The sequence below is a fragment of the Epinephelus moara genome, chromosome 10 (assembly GCF_006386435.1).
Source record: "Epinephelus moara isolate mb chromosome 10, YSFRI_EMoa_1.0, whole genome shotgun sequence".
NCBI classification, from domain to species: domain Eukaryota; kingdom Metazoa; phylum Chordata; class Actinopteri; order Perciformes; family Serranidae; genus Epinephelus; species Epinephelus moara.
In genome coordinates, this window is record NC_065515.1 from 15,293,140 (window position 1) to 15,312,312 (window position 19,173).

At 42.4% G+C, this 19,173-nt stretch overlaps 1 protein-coding gene across 1 annotated transcript in view; it reads right to left on the bottom strand.

Moving 5' to 3' along the window:
• Positions 1 to 19,173, bottom strand: part of faf1 (Fas (TNFRSF6) associated factor 1) — an 85,205-nt gene that overhangs the window by 51,371 nt on the left and 14,661 nt on the right. Inside the window, exons 7-8 of the mRNA XM_050055320.1 lie at positions 10,418 to 10,523; positions 3,065 to 3,151 (exon numbers count right to left, since the gene is read on the bottom strand). Of these exons, the coding sequence (XP_049911277.1) occupies positions 3,065 to 3,151; positions 10,418 to 10,523 (193 nt within the window). The remainder of the gene's footprint in view (positions 1 to 3,064; positions 3,152 to 10,417; positions 10,524 to 19,173) is intronic.

Here is a 19,173-nt window from a genome sequence, read left to right on the forward strand (position 1 = left end):
CTCATCTTAAAGGTCTAGAGTGTAGGATTTAGTGGTATCTAGCAGTGAGGCTGCAGAACTGAAACTTCCCCATGTGCCAAGCATGTAGGAGAACAGAGCCAGAGTTTGGTTTGCCCATTCTGGGCTACTGTAAAGCAACATGGCAGACTTCATGGGAGAGGACCTGCTTCATATGTAGATAAACAGCTCATTCTAATGTAATGAAAACACAACAATTTCAGGTGACAATACACTTACAAAAACATAGTCATTAAGATTATATGCCATTTCTGCCAATAGATGCCCCTAAACACAAACAGATGCAGGCAGGCAGACACAGTACTATCATACACTTAAAGGCAAAGCACAGTTAAGTAGTAATCAATTCCTCTGAAAGCGGGCTAGTGCGCGAAGCTAAACGTAATCTGGGGCCTCTGGCTGCCATGTTTATTGGCCCAAACCCCGGGAGATGAGACTGGGCTAATGAGCTAGACACTAACACTGGCTCCCTACCCGCCTGCTAGGCCAGCCAAGCCTTGGGCTTTCTCTGTTAATACCTTCAGACGTTTCAATAAGAGGGCTGTGGCTAGAGCAGAGGCCATTATTACACTTCTGTCTCTGCTTTTTAATATCTCCTCATCCAGGAAACACAGACACTGCAGATGTGTGTTAGCCAGGTGCCAACCGGGCCTATAATGCCACAATGAGCTGCAATCTATTCATGATCCCTGGCGATCATATCCAGCTACCTTGGAGGCCGAGGTGAGGTTCACTGATAACCAGGACGCAGATCACAAATATGGAATGGTAAAAAAATGTATGTGTTTTACTTTATCCTTACTTAGCATTACATTGAAATTGGTAGGGTTTGCTTGGTGATGAAATTCACAAACTTAAGTGCATTGCTGTTTTTTTGGTGGTTTAAACCACTTAAAAATATACAAAAAAAGTGAATTCCAAAATTCACAAAAAATAAATAAATAAATAAATCACCAAAAACAAACTGCAGAATTGTTCCCATTCTCGTCTGTTTTCACACCACAAATCCCTAGTTAAATTTGCTGCAGCTGGACACACCAACATCCTCAACACAGCTTTGGTCTGGATGTCTGTGGTCAGCTCTCTTCCTCATGTGAACACAAAATTCATAAAGCACCAGCTAAATGTTGTGGTTGCAAACGTCAGTCATTTGGTGCCATGATACATGTGCACAACACCGAGGTCAGCCATCGTGCCACATGCCCACAATGTGCTTTCAGATTTGAGAAGATTTGTATTTCCGTTGCGATCCCAGGCTGTTTACTGATCACATAGCTGGATGTCTACAAAGATAATGCCAACAACGATAAATCTGCATTGTAGCAGTATGGTTTGTTTGGTGGTTACCGGCTTTACAATTGCCTGCTCTGAGCTGTAATGGAACAAAATAAGGCAAACAGTCTCCTGTGGTGAAAGGATGCACAACCTTTTGTCCTTTGCCCTTTTAGGCACATTAATGGCGTAATGTATTTGCTTTCACTGTTAATCTCAAAAAAGCTTTACTTCGAGCCACAAAAACAGGTGCCGTCATTGTTCACCTTGAGTTTTCGAAACATGAATAATGGCTGACGTATGGAATATACTGTGTCCACCGAAACACTGTGTAGAGAAAACAGGTTTTCCTTATTAATCACAAATATGCTCTACTACAAATGAATTGAATATTTAGTTGCTACAGTAGAGCCAGTTATGTCAGAGGACACATATGATAACACTTGGGGGGGGAAAACAGAAACAAAGTCAACACTCAATACTCCAAAGCAAACAACAATCATGGAGATCTAAAAGGAAAACGTTAGCCAGGGGTTAACACAAGAATGTGTGTACAACAGCTCCTCAATGTAGCATGATAAACCATCCCATACAATTAGCATGGGAACACATGGGCTGTCAAAGAAGGGGTGAGACAAAAGGGGTCAGAGGTTCCTCAAGGTTCTGTATGAGGGCCGCTTCTGATCAGCTTGACTGTGTGCAGGGTGAATGGCTGGGAAGAGCGACCCTGGGACGGGAGAGGTCAGCGGGACTCAATGATGTGAGCTTTAATGTCCACAGATAGAGGACACAGGACGGGAACCGTCTTTGACATCTTAATTAGCTTCAACATCTTACTCTCATGCTTCTGACAGATGGTTTCGCCATGGATTACAGGGTGTGGAACAGTTTCCACTGTTAGTATTAAAATAATGTAAATCAATAATCGGTGAACCATGGGTTTTAATTAGGGCTTGACTTTTTTCTTAGTTTATGTTTTTTGGGCAAAGTTAAACACACCTTTTGACCATTTTTAATTCTTGAAAACTTCTAGTTTATATAGATTTTTTATATGTCCTTGTCCCTCTCCCCCGGTGCATGCTAACTTCAACCCTACTTTTATCCACACCCATATTGGAACACACATGCCTTCTCATGCACATCTTCATCCCTACCCTCCTACACTGTTCTCCACCCCCCTCATCAACGTATTACTGCTATCTTTGCTACAGAACCATCCAGAAACAGTGTGTTTACAAAACCATTAGCTACAAAAAAAAAAAATCTAAAGAACAGAAAATAAGCAACATACACACCAGAAATAATATAAAAACCATAACCCTGACCTTGGCAGCTGCAATTCCCCAGCATTTCTCCAGAAAGCTACTTACAAAATCGATTGTTAAAACACGTAAGTTTCCCAAGCATACCTGGCTCCACACCTCCCCCATCGCTTTTAGCCAAGGAAACCACTGGTCTGTAAATTGTGCAATTTGCACTCTTACATTAAAGGTTATTTTTCACATTTGTGTAAATTCTTTTAACTACTAACTGCCATGTGTCATAAGCTCCTTTTTAAGCCAACTCAGTGTCATTACTTTCTGGGCTTGACTTTTAATTATCTTTAAGAAGGCTGTCTTGGATCCAAAAATCTATGAGGGTAACATAAAGGCAGCATTTATAGTGCACAGAAAGATGGATGGAGATGGATGTTGAAATGTTTCCTGCAAAACTGTTTTAGTAAGTCTGGGTAACAAATCTTAATTTTTGGGTGGTGTTACTGTGTGCTTCTTACAGAATCATCAGACGCTGACGCGGGCCATCCCTCCCACTGTTGATGCCGGACTGGGATGTTGGTCAAGTCTGAAATGTTCCTCTTTACCTGCAGACATAAAGGAAAGATAAAGTGATTAGTGTATTTTGAAAGTACAATAATCAGACACACACTAGTGAAACAAAAAGATAAATCACAAAAACATCACAGAGAGCTTAACTATAATGTCCACAAAGATTTTTTTACATTTAAAATCCTGCAATTCATAAGTAATATTAAAATCGTAAGTGGAATCTATTTTCCTGATTTATTTAACAGTAAATACAATGTTATAAATTATAGCCAGGGCTACATCAAAGTATCCTCCATTCAGTGGCAGGAAAAAAGTAGGATGGAGGCAGAGAATGAAGGAGGAGATGAGTCAAAAGGAGAGGAGGAGAAAAAAATAAAAGAGACAGCCAGTGTTATCAGCATTCTTCAGATGCCACAGCTAATGCCCAGCAACAACAGCCCCACGCTCTGAAATGAACAGTATTTCTCTTTTCCCATTCATGCGCGGACGCTGTATCTGCATCACTTAATAACATTCCGTGCTTTTAAACAGTTAGCAGCCAGCAGCGCCTGTCTCACCGAGCGCCGTGTTACACCGTCCAGTGGGTTGTTGGTTTAAAGCCCTAACGCCAGCCTGATGTGCGCCAGCCGAAGGTGATCAAAGCCCCGTCGGCGTCTGAGCGCTGGCGGCCGTGGATTCTACTGCATTTGTTCAGCAGAATTCTGCCCCTCAGGGCCGCAGGGCTGGACACTGATGCTGAGAAAACTGTCAATTGTGGAGCAAAGATCCCTCCACACACGGGTCAAATCCTGTCTTTGTAAAAAGTACTGAAGAGAGATGGATCCTTGGGCATATGCAGGGCTGCTGGTCACGGAGGTGGAAACTTAAATACGCTACAAACACAAAGTCAAAGCCAATGTCAGGCAAAGCAGGAAAGCAGCTGCAAAACACTGAGCTAAGAAGACTGTGGGGGAAGACTTTGACTGGGTGCTTTCACCTTAATACTGTAATATTACTACACTTTACATCTTGTGTGGGTGCCTGAGAGCACACACACACTATGGGCTGCCTGCAGGAATAATTATATTTAAATCTGAATTCATCCCTTCATCAAGGCAACAGTAAATATTCTATCTAAGTTATAAATCTCGCAAAGAAATTATATTTTTCATTGTGCTGGGCCTGGCACAGCAAAGCAATTTGCAGTACAAACAAGCTGAGAAACAAATAAAAGAACAATAATAAATGAGTGGCACAGTCCATCCTTTGTCTTTCTGTCGTAAATCCCACACCACACTGCTCGGTGCCTATCCTTATGAAGAGAAGCTATGGCCAGGATAGCAGGCTGGGGTCAGAGCGGGTGGCCAGTGTTATTACAGAGTGTAATATCTATGTTTGACCAGCCGGACTACAGGGATTTGACTGACCGGCTGGCCAGCCGATGAATAGAGGGGAAAAGGGAGGAAAGGAGAGGCATAAACACTAGTAATGAAGAGGCTGCAGTCAGAGGTTAAAGCAGCATCAGAGAAACAACAAACTAACGCCCACCACAGAGAGAATGAAGGTGAGAGGTGGAGGAGGAGGAGAGTGGAGACAGACAGTGAGAGGCACCTGGCAGAGGACAACCTGATCTCAACACAGAAAGAAAACACAGCTACACACCGGGCCACCTGAAACTACACCACCACCACCATCACAAACTGTAGGCAGTCACTCACACAGGCCTCCTCTGACCATATGAGAGGTACGATGCTATTATTAGAATCTAATGCAACCGTATCACAAACAGCCAAAGTAATTTAGAACATATAGCAACCAAACAACAGGGTGACACAACGGCTTGCCCTAGCTTCTCCAGGTAGCCGAAGTTTTTGTTGCAGCCCTCAGTTACAAAGCACTGCATGTTTTGGCAACAGCAGCCAGCGTACAGGGAGCAATACTGTCTAATGCTGCCCCCTGTCTGCCACAACAGCTACCTCACTGAGAAGTTAAGACTGCAACAAACTAAAACATACATACTTCATTGTACACAGCAAATTTGACTGACAATTACCAGCTAAAACTCATGTGACCTAAAGCAATGGAGCGTTTGAATGTCAGTGTTTGATTTAATTTCACTTTATTAACAGAAAAAGATCTGAAATTTCTTCCTCTTCCCAGGGCGTACATTATTTCACATAAACACAACATTAAACTAAAAACCAAAACCATACTACAAATGCTACATATCATATTAGACGTTACTTAAAGTGGAGGCAATGTTAACAATTTAATCGCTCCCTTTCATGTTCATTGTTCAACCCACGTAAACAGAGGCTGCTCAGAACCCAAACTCTGATTAAGTTAAGTTTTGTTGTAGTCTGACAGACTGAGGACCAAAAGAGTTCTTCAATCTGTTCAATACTGCCTGCAAGACTCTAACTTTTCTGTGTGATGGTAAAGGCTGATATTCTTTAACTCAAATGTGATAGGGGTCAGAGATAATATTACCAGCCAGAAACAAGATTCTTTTGGTACATGCAGTTTACAAACTCAAGCACTTGACCCCCCCCCCAAGAGCTGTATAGCTCAATAAGCAGAAGACGACACCAATGATTTAAAGTGTCAATCAACCCTGAGTTGGACATACAGGAGCTAAAATGTAAAGAAAATATCTATAACAGAGCAGAAAAGGATTTAAATCTAAGTCTTAGTGGCAAATACAACGCTGCTGATTTGTGTGTTGCTGTTCGTGTTGAGATGAGACAGGCGTGTATGAGCCAGTTATACACAACATTAGCTATAGACTGGCTGTGATGCTGAGCTGCTGGGCAATACGCCTCACGGCAAAATTAATGATCCAATCATTGTAAATGCCAATTGCCTGTAATCCCTGGCTGGAAGCAAATCAAAGAGAAGGAAAGGTTTCCGTTAAACAGTCACAAGCTCTCTCTTTCTCTCTCTCTCTCTCTCGCACTCTCTTTCTACGTCTCCCCTAGGCACCAGATGCCTTTCTTTCATTCCTTTTTTCCATCCAACCTTCCTTTTCTCAGCTCTGTAGCCCTGTCTGCATTTGGGTCCTATATGTCCCCCAGCTGCGAAGTGGAGATGGGGCCCAGGCCCAGCCCCGGGGGGCAGTAGAGGAGGGAAATCCCCAGGACAACTGGTCTGGTCACGGACAACCCGAAACCAGCAGCCATCCCTATTCTACCCTCTACTTCCCTGGCAAACATTTGCTCTCCAGCTTAGCTCAGAAGCTAGCCAGCAACTTACCCCCACACTCTTGTCTGGTAATGCCAATCAGAGTCTACACAGCCCTGCGCGCTAGAGATGGAGAAGAAAGAAGGTAGAGAAGGGACACTGAGAGAGGGAGAGATGGAGAATGAAGGAATAGAAAGGGAGGGGCAAGGGCAGCTCCCTGAGAGCCACAAGGCAAAGCCAGAGCCTTTGGCAAAGACAAACAAGAAGACAGGACTCTATCCCTATTGATATGCATAAGCAGGGACCATCGGCTAGTCTTCAGCTAAGACAAAAGGGAGAATGGGGAGAGAAAGGTGCTCTGTAGTGGAGTCCATATGTGTCTGTGAGTGGACACAGTATGAGCAGAAAGGGGAGTCAGTGTGGCTGAATATGGTGTAACTTCTTTGTTACATTCTTAAGTCTTCTTATGATGACAGAAATGCACACCTCCAATTGTTTGTGTCTTTTATTATTGTTTTTATCTAAAAATTTCACAACTCAACTCCTCGTCTTTACGATGAGCATCACAAATGACTCCAAAGCAACTTGACTGAGGTGATCCACAACGACTATTTGACTGGGGTTGCACCTGTAGCTCCTCACACCGGCTACTGAACCTTTTCAGACATTGCCTACATCGTGTGTACACGTGGTTTAATGATATGTTATTTCCTAACACATTACAGTAATAGAAAATGAGAGACGCCTGTTCCTTGGCTAAAGAGTAAATATATAAAGAGCATGGTCAACACGGGGCAAACAGAGTCCAGATCTATCCAGGTTAAAGTTCTGGGCCTCATTTTCACTGCAGGGGGCCTTGAGATGCCTAAAGACAAGCATGCGTAAGGAAAAGACCGCGACATGGAGGCCTGTTTAAGCCCACATTGTCCCTTCTCCATCCCCTATGGCCTCTTACAGCACCCCCACCAAGCCAACAGTCCTTTGCCTCCTTTCTGTGTCCATGGTTCCCCCCTCCCACACCGCAGGGACCCCTCCCCAGTGTTTGTAATCCCAGCAGAAACACTTAAGGTTCACAGTGGGTGCTCATCAAAACCATCTGCCTGAGAAGAGGGTGAGAGGGAAAGAGAGAGATGACGGAGGGAGGCGAAAAAGGAAAGAGCGAAAGGGAGGAGAGGGGGAGAGCCAGGGAGGTGAGCTGCCTCCTCCAGTTCAGATGTTGGTTGTACTAATCTGTTCAATTAGCACCATTACAAGCCCTGCTAGTAGCCTGATTATTATTAGTGTAATCTTCACCCTCACCGAGGAGCCGGGGGGCTGCGGTGAGCAAAGAAGTTAGAAGGAACACCTTTCACTGCTGCTTCAAAGTAATTAATTCACTGGATGTGAAAGATGAAGGACATAAAGAAAAAATCAAGAACTGCCCCAGGGATGAAAACAGCTGATACTGACATTTCCAATACCATATATTTAGTTTATGATGACCAACTTTATGATGGCAATGCTGACTTAACGACAACTTTAGTATTTTCAGCGTGGACCGTTTTTTTCCTTTTCTTGTTCCCAAGTGACAAATGAAAACCACAATTTTTGAAATTGGTCCAGCATTGAGAGAGACTGTGGTAGCTGCAGCAACTAAACAGGCTGCAATGTAACTATTTTGGGGCATGTTTGCACTGTCACTTTATGCCCAATGAAGGTGTGTTTTTTTTTTTTGCCACTGACAGGCTCAGATTGTTAATTGAAGTGTCTGAAATTTTCCCTTACCTTTATCTGATCCAGTCTGCTCGTTAAGCCCTGTTTCCACCAAACAGTGCGATACAGTTCAGTTCAGTTCGGTACGCTTTTTCATTTCCACTGTGAAAAGCTGTAGATGGTACCAATGGAACGGTTCTGTACCATCCCCATTTTTGGTCACCCCTCTGTTGGGGTACCTAGCTCACAGATCTGGTACTAAAAGGTGGAGCTGTGAACACTGCAGTCTGTTAATTGGTCAATAGCAGACAGTCACTCTGCTCAGGGCTGAGTTGTGGCTGGTTTTGAGGCTCATGTAACCACTGTTCATACTGCGGAGAGTTTTACATATATTAGTAAACTGTAACTATAAAATGAAAGGATGTTTTGCTGCCTCTTGCAGCAGCTGGAGTCACAGAAAAGAACAACTCAATTCACTGGGCCGACTGCTGGCAGCTTTAAAGTGGAACGTTTACATGAAATGTTACTCAGTGCATGAGCTGACTACATGAATCCATCAACACACCTTAAATTTCAATGTGACCATTCCGTTAATTTTTATTGTTTCTCTTGGATGACATACACTTTTAGTAATGAGTGGATCTTCATGCCTTTAATATATTAATTTCGACCGGAATATGTGAACAATGTATATTCTAATCCTCACTGAGAAAAAAAAAGCATCTCGAGCTTACCTGAGAAGGACTATATGGACAAAAATGCTATTTTTAAATATCCCATGGAGAGAGACTCTCACTGCAGCCTGTTTTATTTTGATCTGAAAATGTCAGCGTGCAGCCTCGTTCTGTGGACAATAAACGAGGTGCAGACTTCCATCTGAGTCACCAGTCAAGAGCCAGGAAATACAGTGTGGCTGGACGGAGCAGTGATAACAACAATTCTGCCCACATTTAAGGGTACTCTTTGCAGCCGAAACGCTAAGTGGACTCAGGGTCTAGGTACCATGTCTGAAGGGTCACTTTTGGTTCCAAAGGTACCATATGTCTGAAGGGTCACTTTTGGTTCCAAAGGTACCATAATGAAAGTGTTTGGTGGAAACTGGGCTTTAGTGTAGTGTTAATGGTACTGTAAATGTAACCAAGTCTCACTCAAGTTGTCTTGCTCTGAAATCTCGCATACTTTTCCACACTGTCAAAAATATGCCATGTAATGGCTTTTAGATAACACTAAGCCAGGCTTTTTGTACTTCAACACAACATTCTCTTCCCGGCACTCCATTTTCCAACTCTCACGAATATTCCCACTGTTGTTTTTCCTGCCAATAATCCACCTCTCGCGGGATTACCAGAGAAAGGTAAAGAAAATTTCTCTGTAGGGTTCTTTCAGTGACATTGTCAGGAACACTTCTAACAATCTGAGCCTGTCAGTGACCAAAACAAGCGCGTTTAATAGATGTAAATTGACAGTGCACAATTGCCCGAATGGATTTCATTGCAGCCTGTTTCGTCACTCTGGCTACCCCAGTCTCTCTCAATACTGGACCAGCTTCAAAGAACGTGGTCTCTGGTAGTCACTTGGATGCAATAACATGGATAAATAGGGTCCAGGTTAAAAAATACAGATGTTTCTCTTTAACACGTGAGGTAAAATGATTAGTGGGACTTCTCTCTTCTACCTGATCAGTCTCTGGGGAGCTTACTTCCCCTCACCTGTGACAGCAGCCTACCCACTGTGAATAACAAATGACACCTGCTCAGGTCTCCCTCTGCATGGGGGGTAAGAGTAGGACAGTACAGGCCAGTGATATGTGTATGTGTCTGTGCATGTAGGGGAGTGCTGATTTAAACACACATGGGGCCAAACATTGACAGACACACACACTTACTCATCTACATAGGCAAGCAAGCACACACATATATTTTCATAATCCATTTGCAGCTGTGATTGTAATAACCGATGGACAGCGAGATGTACTGCCTTCACAATGGGTCCAGGATAAATATTTCATAGGTTGCAGAATCTACTGTTTAGTTTCAGATGAGGAAAATGAATGGACTCTGTCTCTTTCCATCGCTCCCGCATGCCTAGATCAAACAATGTTCAGTATTTAAACCGCCTCCTTGACTGCTGAGAGAGAGGGAGAAGGACGCAGCGCAGGGGGAGTGGGGAGGAAAAGAGGGGGTTGTACCAGACCGCAGCTGTGAGAGTAATTATGTGCTCGGAAATGTGATCATTTGTGATGAATAATGAATCGATGGCTGAGATAGACTAGCAATGTTTGGCAAATGGAATGAAAGCTGTGTTACGGGAAACTGGAATCAGGTACAATAATATTATGTATGTGAGAGTCTCTGGGTGAGTTACTGGGAGCTTTTGTGTGTGTCTGGGCATAAAAAGTGACTTTCTGATGTCTTGCATGGTCTGTGTCTGCGTGTACGCTGGTGCCGTACCTCCTGTATGGTTCTGGAGCCAGGGAAGTTGAGACTGTAGTCCCTCTGGGCCTCGCGATGGCTGATGACCAGCAGGAAGTTCTGGTTTAACGACTCTTGGAGACCACTGAATAAGGAGGGAAACATTAAAAACAGTTAGACATAGAGATGAACACAGCAGGGGATTAAAAAGAATAGAATTTGATGCAGAAAATGAGGCTAGACAGAATAATGACGCAAAGGGGAAGAAAAGACGGGGGCATTGAAAAACAAACATTATCACTAAGAGCCACTCAGTCAAGTAAAGGGCAAGCTGAAACTTGTCAACTAGTGGTAACCTGCTGGCCCACAGGGAGGTGGGTGCCTCCTCTGGGGGCAAATCGCCCACTTCACTGGTTGTGTCTTAACAAGCCTGGCCAGAGCTGCGCTCAGCACAGCAGGCTACCACAGCTATGACCACCTGCACAGTAACAGCATGGAGTCCATTAATCTGCCTTATTGCTAACAAACCTGGCAGCTATTATGAAATAAACCCAGGAGAGCCTTCAGCACCTCCCTAACTACAAACACTAAAAATACCTTAAAGGCAAGATTTTACTATGACATACAGTCACACAAACTGACCACATCTGCAGAGTTTGGTAACGTAATGGACCAACAGCAACACATCAGCAATTGCTGCTCCAGGTGCTGAGTTTTCTGGCTTTTTTCTTTCACTTCAGAGTGTGGACAATGTTGTATGTAACATACACGCTAAAAGCCTCAGTGCTCAATTCGACTTTACTGCTCAGATCAGATTTTTTTTTATTTGGCTGTTCATGTTTTTGAACAATGTGGCCATTATCAGATTCAACTGTGAACTGGAGATGTTACTGAACTGACCCGCATGCCCAAAAGAACAATAACAAGATGTCACACGCAACATGCTGTCGTAGAGAAGTAAACATGGAGACCACTGATGTCAGGGCTCACAGTTTCATTTATGAGCTGATGTGCAGTTAAAGCCAGCAAATTCCTGAGCAGATGATAACGAAGATGAGAAGAAAGAGTCAATTTTTTTAATGCTGGCTTTTTGTGAAGCAATGGCTGCTACTGCTTTATATAGGTGTGTGTGGAAGCAGAGTCAGAGCTAGGAGCGGTGGAATGGCTTCACTGAAACTCATTTCATTCAGAAGTTCAGGATCTCAAGGGCTTCTTATAACTACATGTGTCAGTGCCTCTCCACAAGACTATAACTGTAAGACACTCAGTTCAGGCAAGGGACTTGCTGTTTCTTGTATTTTTTGTACTTTTTTTGCATGCCTAGTTTTCTAAGTTTTTAAATATTGAAATCTTTAATCTGACTCTTTCCCCTTGACTGCTGTAACACTGGAATTCCTCAATTGTGGGATCAATAAAGGTGTATCTTATCTTATTGCTTAAAAGCTACACGAATTCTGGTATCTGATTTAGGACCACATACAAAAGTGGCTCAAATCAGAACTGAAAAAAACAGACTGAATGTCATTTGTACTGTTCACACTGTTATGATAAACAGATCTGAGTCACATATGAACAAAAAAAAAACAGATAAGGCCCACTTTACATGCAGAACACAGTCTGAAGAACCAGCAACTCCTTTCCTTCTCAAGCCAAAGAATCAAATGAATGAAATGAAGAGCCATTACTGCGCATCATGATACACTACCTCTTCAGCAGATGCTGCTGGATTACTGCTGTATTACTGCTGTACTTCTCTGCCTCTGTCTAGCTTCTGAAACATGACTGTACGGCGATTATAGTCATATCAATTACAAGTCATATCAGTTCATATCAATTACAGGCTACTGTAAGCTGCACTCGGTACCTGAAGATAATGCTATAATGATTGTAATGCTCCTAAACTAAGCTACCATCTCAACCTGCATCAGGTTAACATGGTGAAACTTTCCCCCATTTTAATTGAAATTCATAGTATTATAATACGGAAGTAAAACAACAAGAACACTACCAAACTGATAAAACCAACTGCATTAATAATTGGAACCTAAACAATTTATTCATGAATCAATCTATTCAAATTGCACTAACATGCTTAAAAGGACAATAATTCAAATTATATTCATCCACGTTTAAACAACATTAACTAGTAGGCAAATATAGCCAGATGCTAACAGCTAACCACTAGTATGAGATGTCCACATTCTCACAGTGGATGTCATGCTGACTACATGCAAGCAAAGACCTGCCAGTGAAGACACCATCTCTCCAAGTGGCCCTGACGGGTCAGAGTTTCTGGACCGGCACCATAGCTCGCTCAGCAGCTTTACAGCTGTGACAGAGACGCTGCGAGCGACGCAAACGCAGACACTTTGTGTGCTTCACGTAGAGAGGAGGAGGTGGGGGAATCAACTTTTGGAAGCTTCATTTACAATAAGCTGTGAGGTTAAGTAGCGTTTTGAGCAAACGCTGGGTCTGTGCGGCTGAATATCAATGGGAGGCTTAAGGGCCGAAGCAGGCACTTAATCAGGGCTCAGAACCCAAGGAGAGGAGGAAGAGTTGAGAGAAAGAGAGGGATGGGGGAATTAATATGTAGCGCACACATTAATTATGCAATCACACCCTTAATCTGCGCAGATCTGGACGAGCTTATGTTAACAGAAGCTCAAATTTACTGTAATGACAGCATATTTACATTGACTAAAACTACGAAATCAATATGTAAATGTAATGTTTGTTGTAGCTAACTGAGGAAGATTGGAAATGTGTGGAGTGGGAAGGATGGATGCATATGTAATAGGGCTGAGCAGAAGGATGTGTGTGCATGTGTGTGTGAGAGAGTGAGTGTGAGTAGAGAGGAGGGAGAGAGAGAGGGAGAGGAGAAATGGAAGGGGTAGGGACACATAAATAAGGATCTAGCTAATATCATGATTATGTTTGGACACAGTCCCGAGCTACTGCTGGCAGGCGGCTAGACTCCTAAATAGACAGAGATAGAGGGTAAACTGAGTGGAAGTGTTACTCTGTCCTTCCAAGCAAAGAAGGAACATCTTATCAGTCATTTATGGCAGACCGACGAGCCATTTGGTGCGTGTGTGGGTGGAGTTCTGTTCAAGATTTACTCTGAAAAATCGGATCACTCGTTGTGCTCTATAGTACAAATATAGCTACTCAAAATATCAAATGCATTCAGAGGGGAAAAATGTCCCATCTGTCTGAAGAGGCCTGCTGGTTCATATATAAACAAAACACCCATGTTTCAGGTTTAATATCCTCTTGTCTCGACTGCTTTCACCATTGATGTTTTCAAAGCAGCTGTCTTCTGATAGAAGCGGGCCCTTCGAGCAGCACGGGGTTGAAATGTGGATGTCTCAGTGTTTGCTTCTGCCTTCAGAGGTCTCTTTCTCACTCAACACACACACTCGTGACATCCAGGTCGGCCTGCAACATCTCAGGAGGTACTTGACATGGCATAAGGGTGCCGGGAGGAAAATGTCATTTAACTTTATGGACAGAGAAAATGGAGCGTTTTGCAGGGGAGAAGAGCAGGCTAAACAGATTGGTTTCATTCTGAGGTAAGCCCATCGCCTAAGCTGTGAGTCCCCGCGGCACAGAGCAGACTCTAGACCTTATTAAACTAGCACTGCCAGACACAGAGAGACACACACACACACAAATACACATGCACAAATTGTGGCATGTGCCTGCAAAACACAAATACCCATACACACACATTCTCCCCAACCTGTCACACGCTGACACATACTCACTACCATCATGCGTGTGTTTCATCTGCTAAGAGACACACATAAAAACACATTGACCAGAAGAGTACATGTTGACTGAGCGTGTTTCCTCTAATAGGAACAGAAGAGGTCATGAAGCACACACAAGGTCTTCTTACCTCTTCCACATTTTGCATCCGCAACAAAGCAGAAGGATGCGAAACCGGTGAGGCTCTGCTCTGTTTTGGTCTGCCATCTCGTCCCAAAGTTAATCAGCATGCTAACTGTTAGATACTTCCCATCAGGGCTGCTTTAGCTAACCAGCTAGCTATCTCACCCAAAGCATCTGTGAATCTTCTACTAGATAGCTGACACACACAGAGGGAGAGGTGGAAGGGGGGTGCAGGAAGCCGCAGGAAGAAAAAAAAACCCCACACAAAACCTAATGAATCATTTTTGCAATTTCAAATTTCTTTGAGAGTTCAAATTAAAATAACCTTTCCTTGGCAAACACCCTTCCTGAGAGCCGAGCGGAGAATAAACGAGGAAGGAAACAGGCTCCATTGAAATATTCATCAGGCCTTCATCATTTATGCAAGAGATTAGGTCCTCCTCAACACCCTCTTGTATTCACAGGCAGTCATCAACATGGCCACAGAGAAAAACCTTCTTCAGACGGGGCTTTGACACTGCAGTGCTAACTGCACATCACATCACTAACTAAATAACTACCTGAGATGGATTGGTGCTCACAGGAAAATCTCCCAAAGCCTCAAGATTTATTTCTAATCAAACAAGACAACTAAGAAGAGTTTACTCAGCGGGATCATAATGACAGTGCAGCACTATTTAATCAGTCGGTTTGGTTTAGGTGTGTGTGCTGCATGAGCCAAGCTCGACAAAGTAATTGCCAGGGATATTACCATTTATGGGACATTTGCATTTTTACTCAGCAACAATTTGAAGTAAACAAACAATGAGAAATTAAATTTGGGTGGATAACTGTCTTTTCAGCCTGCAACTACAAACTAACAAATATAGTTTGGAGACAGTGGTAGTTTCATTAACCTCATTCAGATTTGGTCAAGTTCTTGGACAACAGCATTAGTAGCCACATCACTGCTTTTTCTAACAGTAATAACAATAAACACACTTACGCTTTTAGATGTTCATCCTGGTTTCATTACATAACCAAATTACCCACGGTGGCATTTCACTCATTTAGGCTAAACCACAGTTGCACAAAATGTGGTTCTGTGTCACCTGTGCACTGGCTGTTTAGGTGCATCTTGTGCCACCTTCCTAAAAATTAAACAAGAGGCAAAATTAATTATGCCTCATTTCGAGCAGTGCTGCCACCATGTTGGGTATACAAAAACTATGATCTATATGCAACAATAAAGTCTTGAGATGTGTATGGGAGACATTTTTTTGAACAAAAACCTCTTTCTCATATAAATATTTGAAGCCAACATCGCTGTCGGCTGCATGTGTGTTAAAAGCTTTAGAGTGTGGAACATGCATCTAAGTTAGGACAGAGGAAAATGAGATAAACATTACATCGATTTATTAAACGCTACAAATTTAATCTATTTATTTAATCATCATGGTTAATTAGATAATAATCACCTGCTTTAAGGAGAAGTGAAGAAGCAGGTTTTACTGGATAAGGCATCAAACTTGAAGGACGGCAGAGTAAAACAAGGTAAAGGTGCAGTTTTGACATTAAACTGATAATTGTGAGTCCAGTTACAGTGGCCAAGTTTAAAGCTGGAGTGCGGAACTTGTGTCTCCCCCCCTCTGCCAGTGAGAGTGATTACACAAACACTGTCGACATATGCTTATAAGGTGTACCTGCAGGTGAGCTTGCCACATCTCCAATGCTCTTTTCCAGTCTTTTTTTAACTTTAATCCTTCCTCTGAAGGCAGAGTTTCTTTTTTATCTGATGCATCCTCTCCAGAAACTGTTCTTGGATGCATCTTAGGATTTTCCACCATATTCCTCGCTGCTGCTCCATCACTACGGTCTCTTCCCCCTTCCTAACCCTTTTCGCTCTGGCTGGTTGATGCATAACACATCACTTCTGGTGCACCAGTGTGGGAAAGTCACCAGAGAACACCAAACCCTATAGCTCTGGAAATGGAATTCAAGGCAGAAAATTCACACCGTTATGCCTCCTTGTGGTTCTGTATAAAAGGGACAATCAGCCAACGGGGGGGACAGAGTTGCCTCGCCATTAAGCAGGCATCAGAGCTAGTAACAGCGCCAAAATGATGTCTGTATAAAAGGCACAGCTGGCAGGACGGGATCATGGGTTGCACAGGTGTGACGTTTTGACCATGTGTTATGCATGCGATCCAACGTGGGAGATTTTAAAAGAAGCTAACAGCAGTTAGCAGCTAACTCTAAGAAGAACAGCAGCTGTAAATGTCCGCAAACTGGAAAAACAACAAGGTCCAGGAGCTCGTCAAATCACACACTGAAGTGGCACGATGCTGCCGTTGTTTGGCTCTGTGTAAAAATGCAAAAGCGACATAAAGAAGGGACTTTGTAGTGGCCCTATAGCGCAGACTCTGTGTAAAAAGGAGCATGTGACATACAGAGAGCTTTCTCTGGCAGCAAGAGGCTTTATCAGCATTGTGTGAACTCTTCTGGCAAAGACTTGAACATGACAGACGTTCATTTATATGTAAAAGTCCCACACTCCAGCTTTAAAAGGCGTGGGCACCACAGCCTGTCTTCTGGAGATTATGTCTTCCAATGTATAGTCAAGTACAGATTTTCATTTATAGGGAGCCATGCTGCCAAAAAAACAAAGAAGAAATCAGTGATTTGAGTTTAATAAAGAGACAATAGACAGAGACATTGTGTGTAACAGACTCTACTTTGAGCAATACTGAGAATGGGAAAACTTTTAATACTGTAAATGTAAGGTGCTTAAGTAAAATGAATATAAAGCCCAATCAAGTGGTTCATCAATTATTTTGTTTTCAGATAAGTTCACTTTATAGAGGCACATTAGTACCTGGAGTTGGTATGGCAGTGATAATGTGGAGCCTTTACTGGCACTGAGCTCTGTCTACTGCAACAAATTTGCACACAAATTGCACTTACTGTGGATTTACGGTGTGACCACAGTTTATTTTTACTGCAAGCTAACAGCTTGTCTGGTCCCGCTACAGGGGAGCGCCCTCCCTGCTTCTCTGAGATCTGTCACCTATCCTCTCCCAGTACGACAGCAGGGTCACCATACACACACACATTCATACACAAATGCATGTGCATACACACAGGAGCCCACCCGCTCCATTCAGCCCCAACTGTCCTCCACCAAAATAGCTGACACAGAATAATGAGCTCCTGACACCCAAAATGATATCGATAACACTTGGAGAAATGGCAAAGGCGCTGCTAAAAAGACACAGCAGTAAGTGGGGGAGTGAGAAGACGAGGAGAGGGAGGAGAGGGAGGGAAGACTGGGGAGATGAGGGCCATTAGCTGCCAACACAATATAACTACCACTTAGCCTAACTAGCAGGCAAAGCGGCAAACTGCCAAATGACTTCTTTTACAAGTGTTCTGGTGACATGTGGATGCTTGCTTGGCTGCTAACATGAGGAAATATGGGGAGAGTTACAGTACAGTTTTATTTTGAGTCCACTGTCAACAAACAAACTAGGGCCATTATATGTGAGACTACAAACAACTCTGGCTATTTAAGGCAAAATATCTAAGAGAAGTGCCACTGAATATTATCAGTCATACACTATTATGATCCTATCTGATTTAAATGTAGATAACATGGGCTACTTCATTTAACAACTCAAAGATACAGAACTGGCAATCACAAAATGTCACACTAAAAGGTGTCTTTACTTAAAAATGTTTTATCAAAATGGGTTTATTCAGCATTTAAACTAACAACTGTCAAAAATCATAACACTATTAGTCATTAGAATAAACAAAAGAACCAGCATGAACCAACATAAATTCTTATAAGCCAGGACTAGAGTGCTGTGTATACTAGGCATGGGACATTTTGAAAATTTTATGTCACAATTATTCTGGCTGAAGTAAGTAATTGCAATTCATGATATTATCCCAATCAAAATATGCTTAAAAGTCTTGAAAGGGCACTAAATCATACTAGAATAGCTTTACTTTACATTGTCTTAAGAAACAAATATTTTTATTGAATGACAGATAGGACACATATCTTTTTTTTTGGTGAACAAGCTTTATCAGTAACAAAAAAAGGCGAAAAATAAAACAATCTTAAAAAGCCAGGAATTCCAACAGTTTGAAACAGCATTATATTTTTTGATATAAAATATGCCAATGCTTGATTAAGATCTTTTGCGTTTTCTGAGGTTGGTACGTATGCAGCCTGTTTTTGGTCTTTCGTCTCTTTGGATGATGCTGGATATTTACGATTATCCCGATAATCAATATTCACCAGGATCAACTTATTGTAGCGCTTTTTATCATGATCCACAATAAAATTCTATCGTCCCATCCCTACTGTATACATTTCCAAACAGAGAAAGTCAAACAAAGACAAGCAACTTAAGCATCTTTCACGATCAAATCTTCAAACCATCATTGTCTATTGTCACTGACAAAAACATATGCTACACAGAGGTAGAGAAATCAGAATAATGGATTGGGCAGAATAAATACAAATCAAATTACCCATCATGCCTTCTTTTCCAGGCTTCTGATACAAAGTTAGCAAACTTCAACATTAAACAGCCATTCCAAATTTTGCTCAACTTTACACCAGAATATTTCAGGGTTCTGTCCAACCATTTCATGGAAAATTCACTTCTCATATATGACTTATCAACCGCTGATGTCAGAGCTCTCCCAACAGAGTCAACAGGGAACCCAACTCCAACCTCATAAGTCATAAACACATCATGAGAAAGGTAGAGGCCATGTTCAGTGGGTCAGACTTCAACTACATCAGTAAAATGTAAAATAAGAATACCCAATTTAATATCACCCAAGCATATGCCTATAGTAACCTCCTAATCTGTGGAGCTAGTCATTCACAAATATTGCAGAGTTGG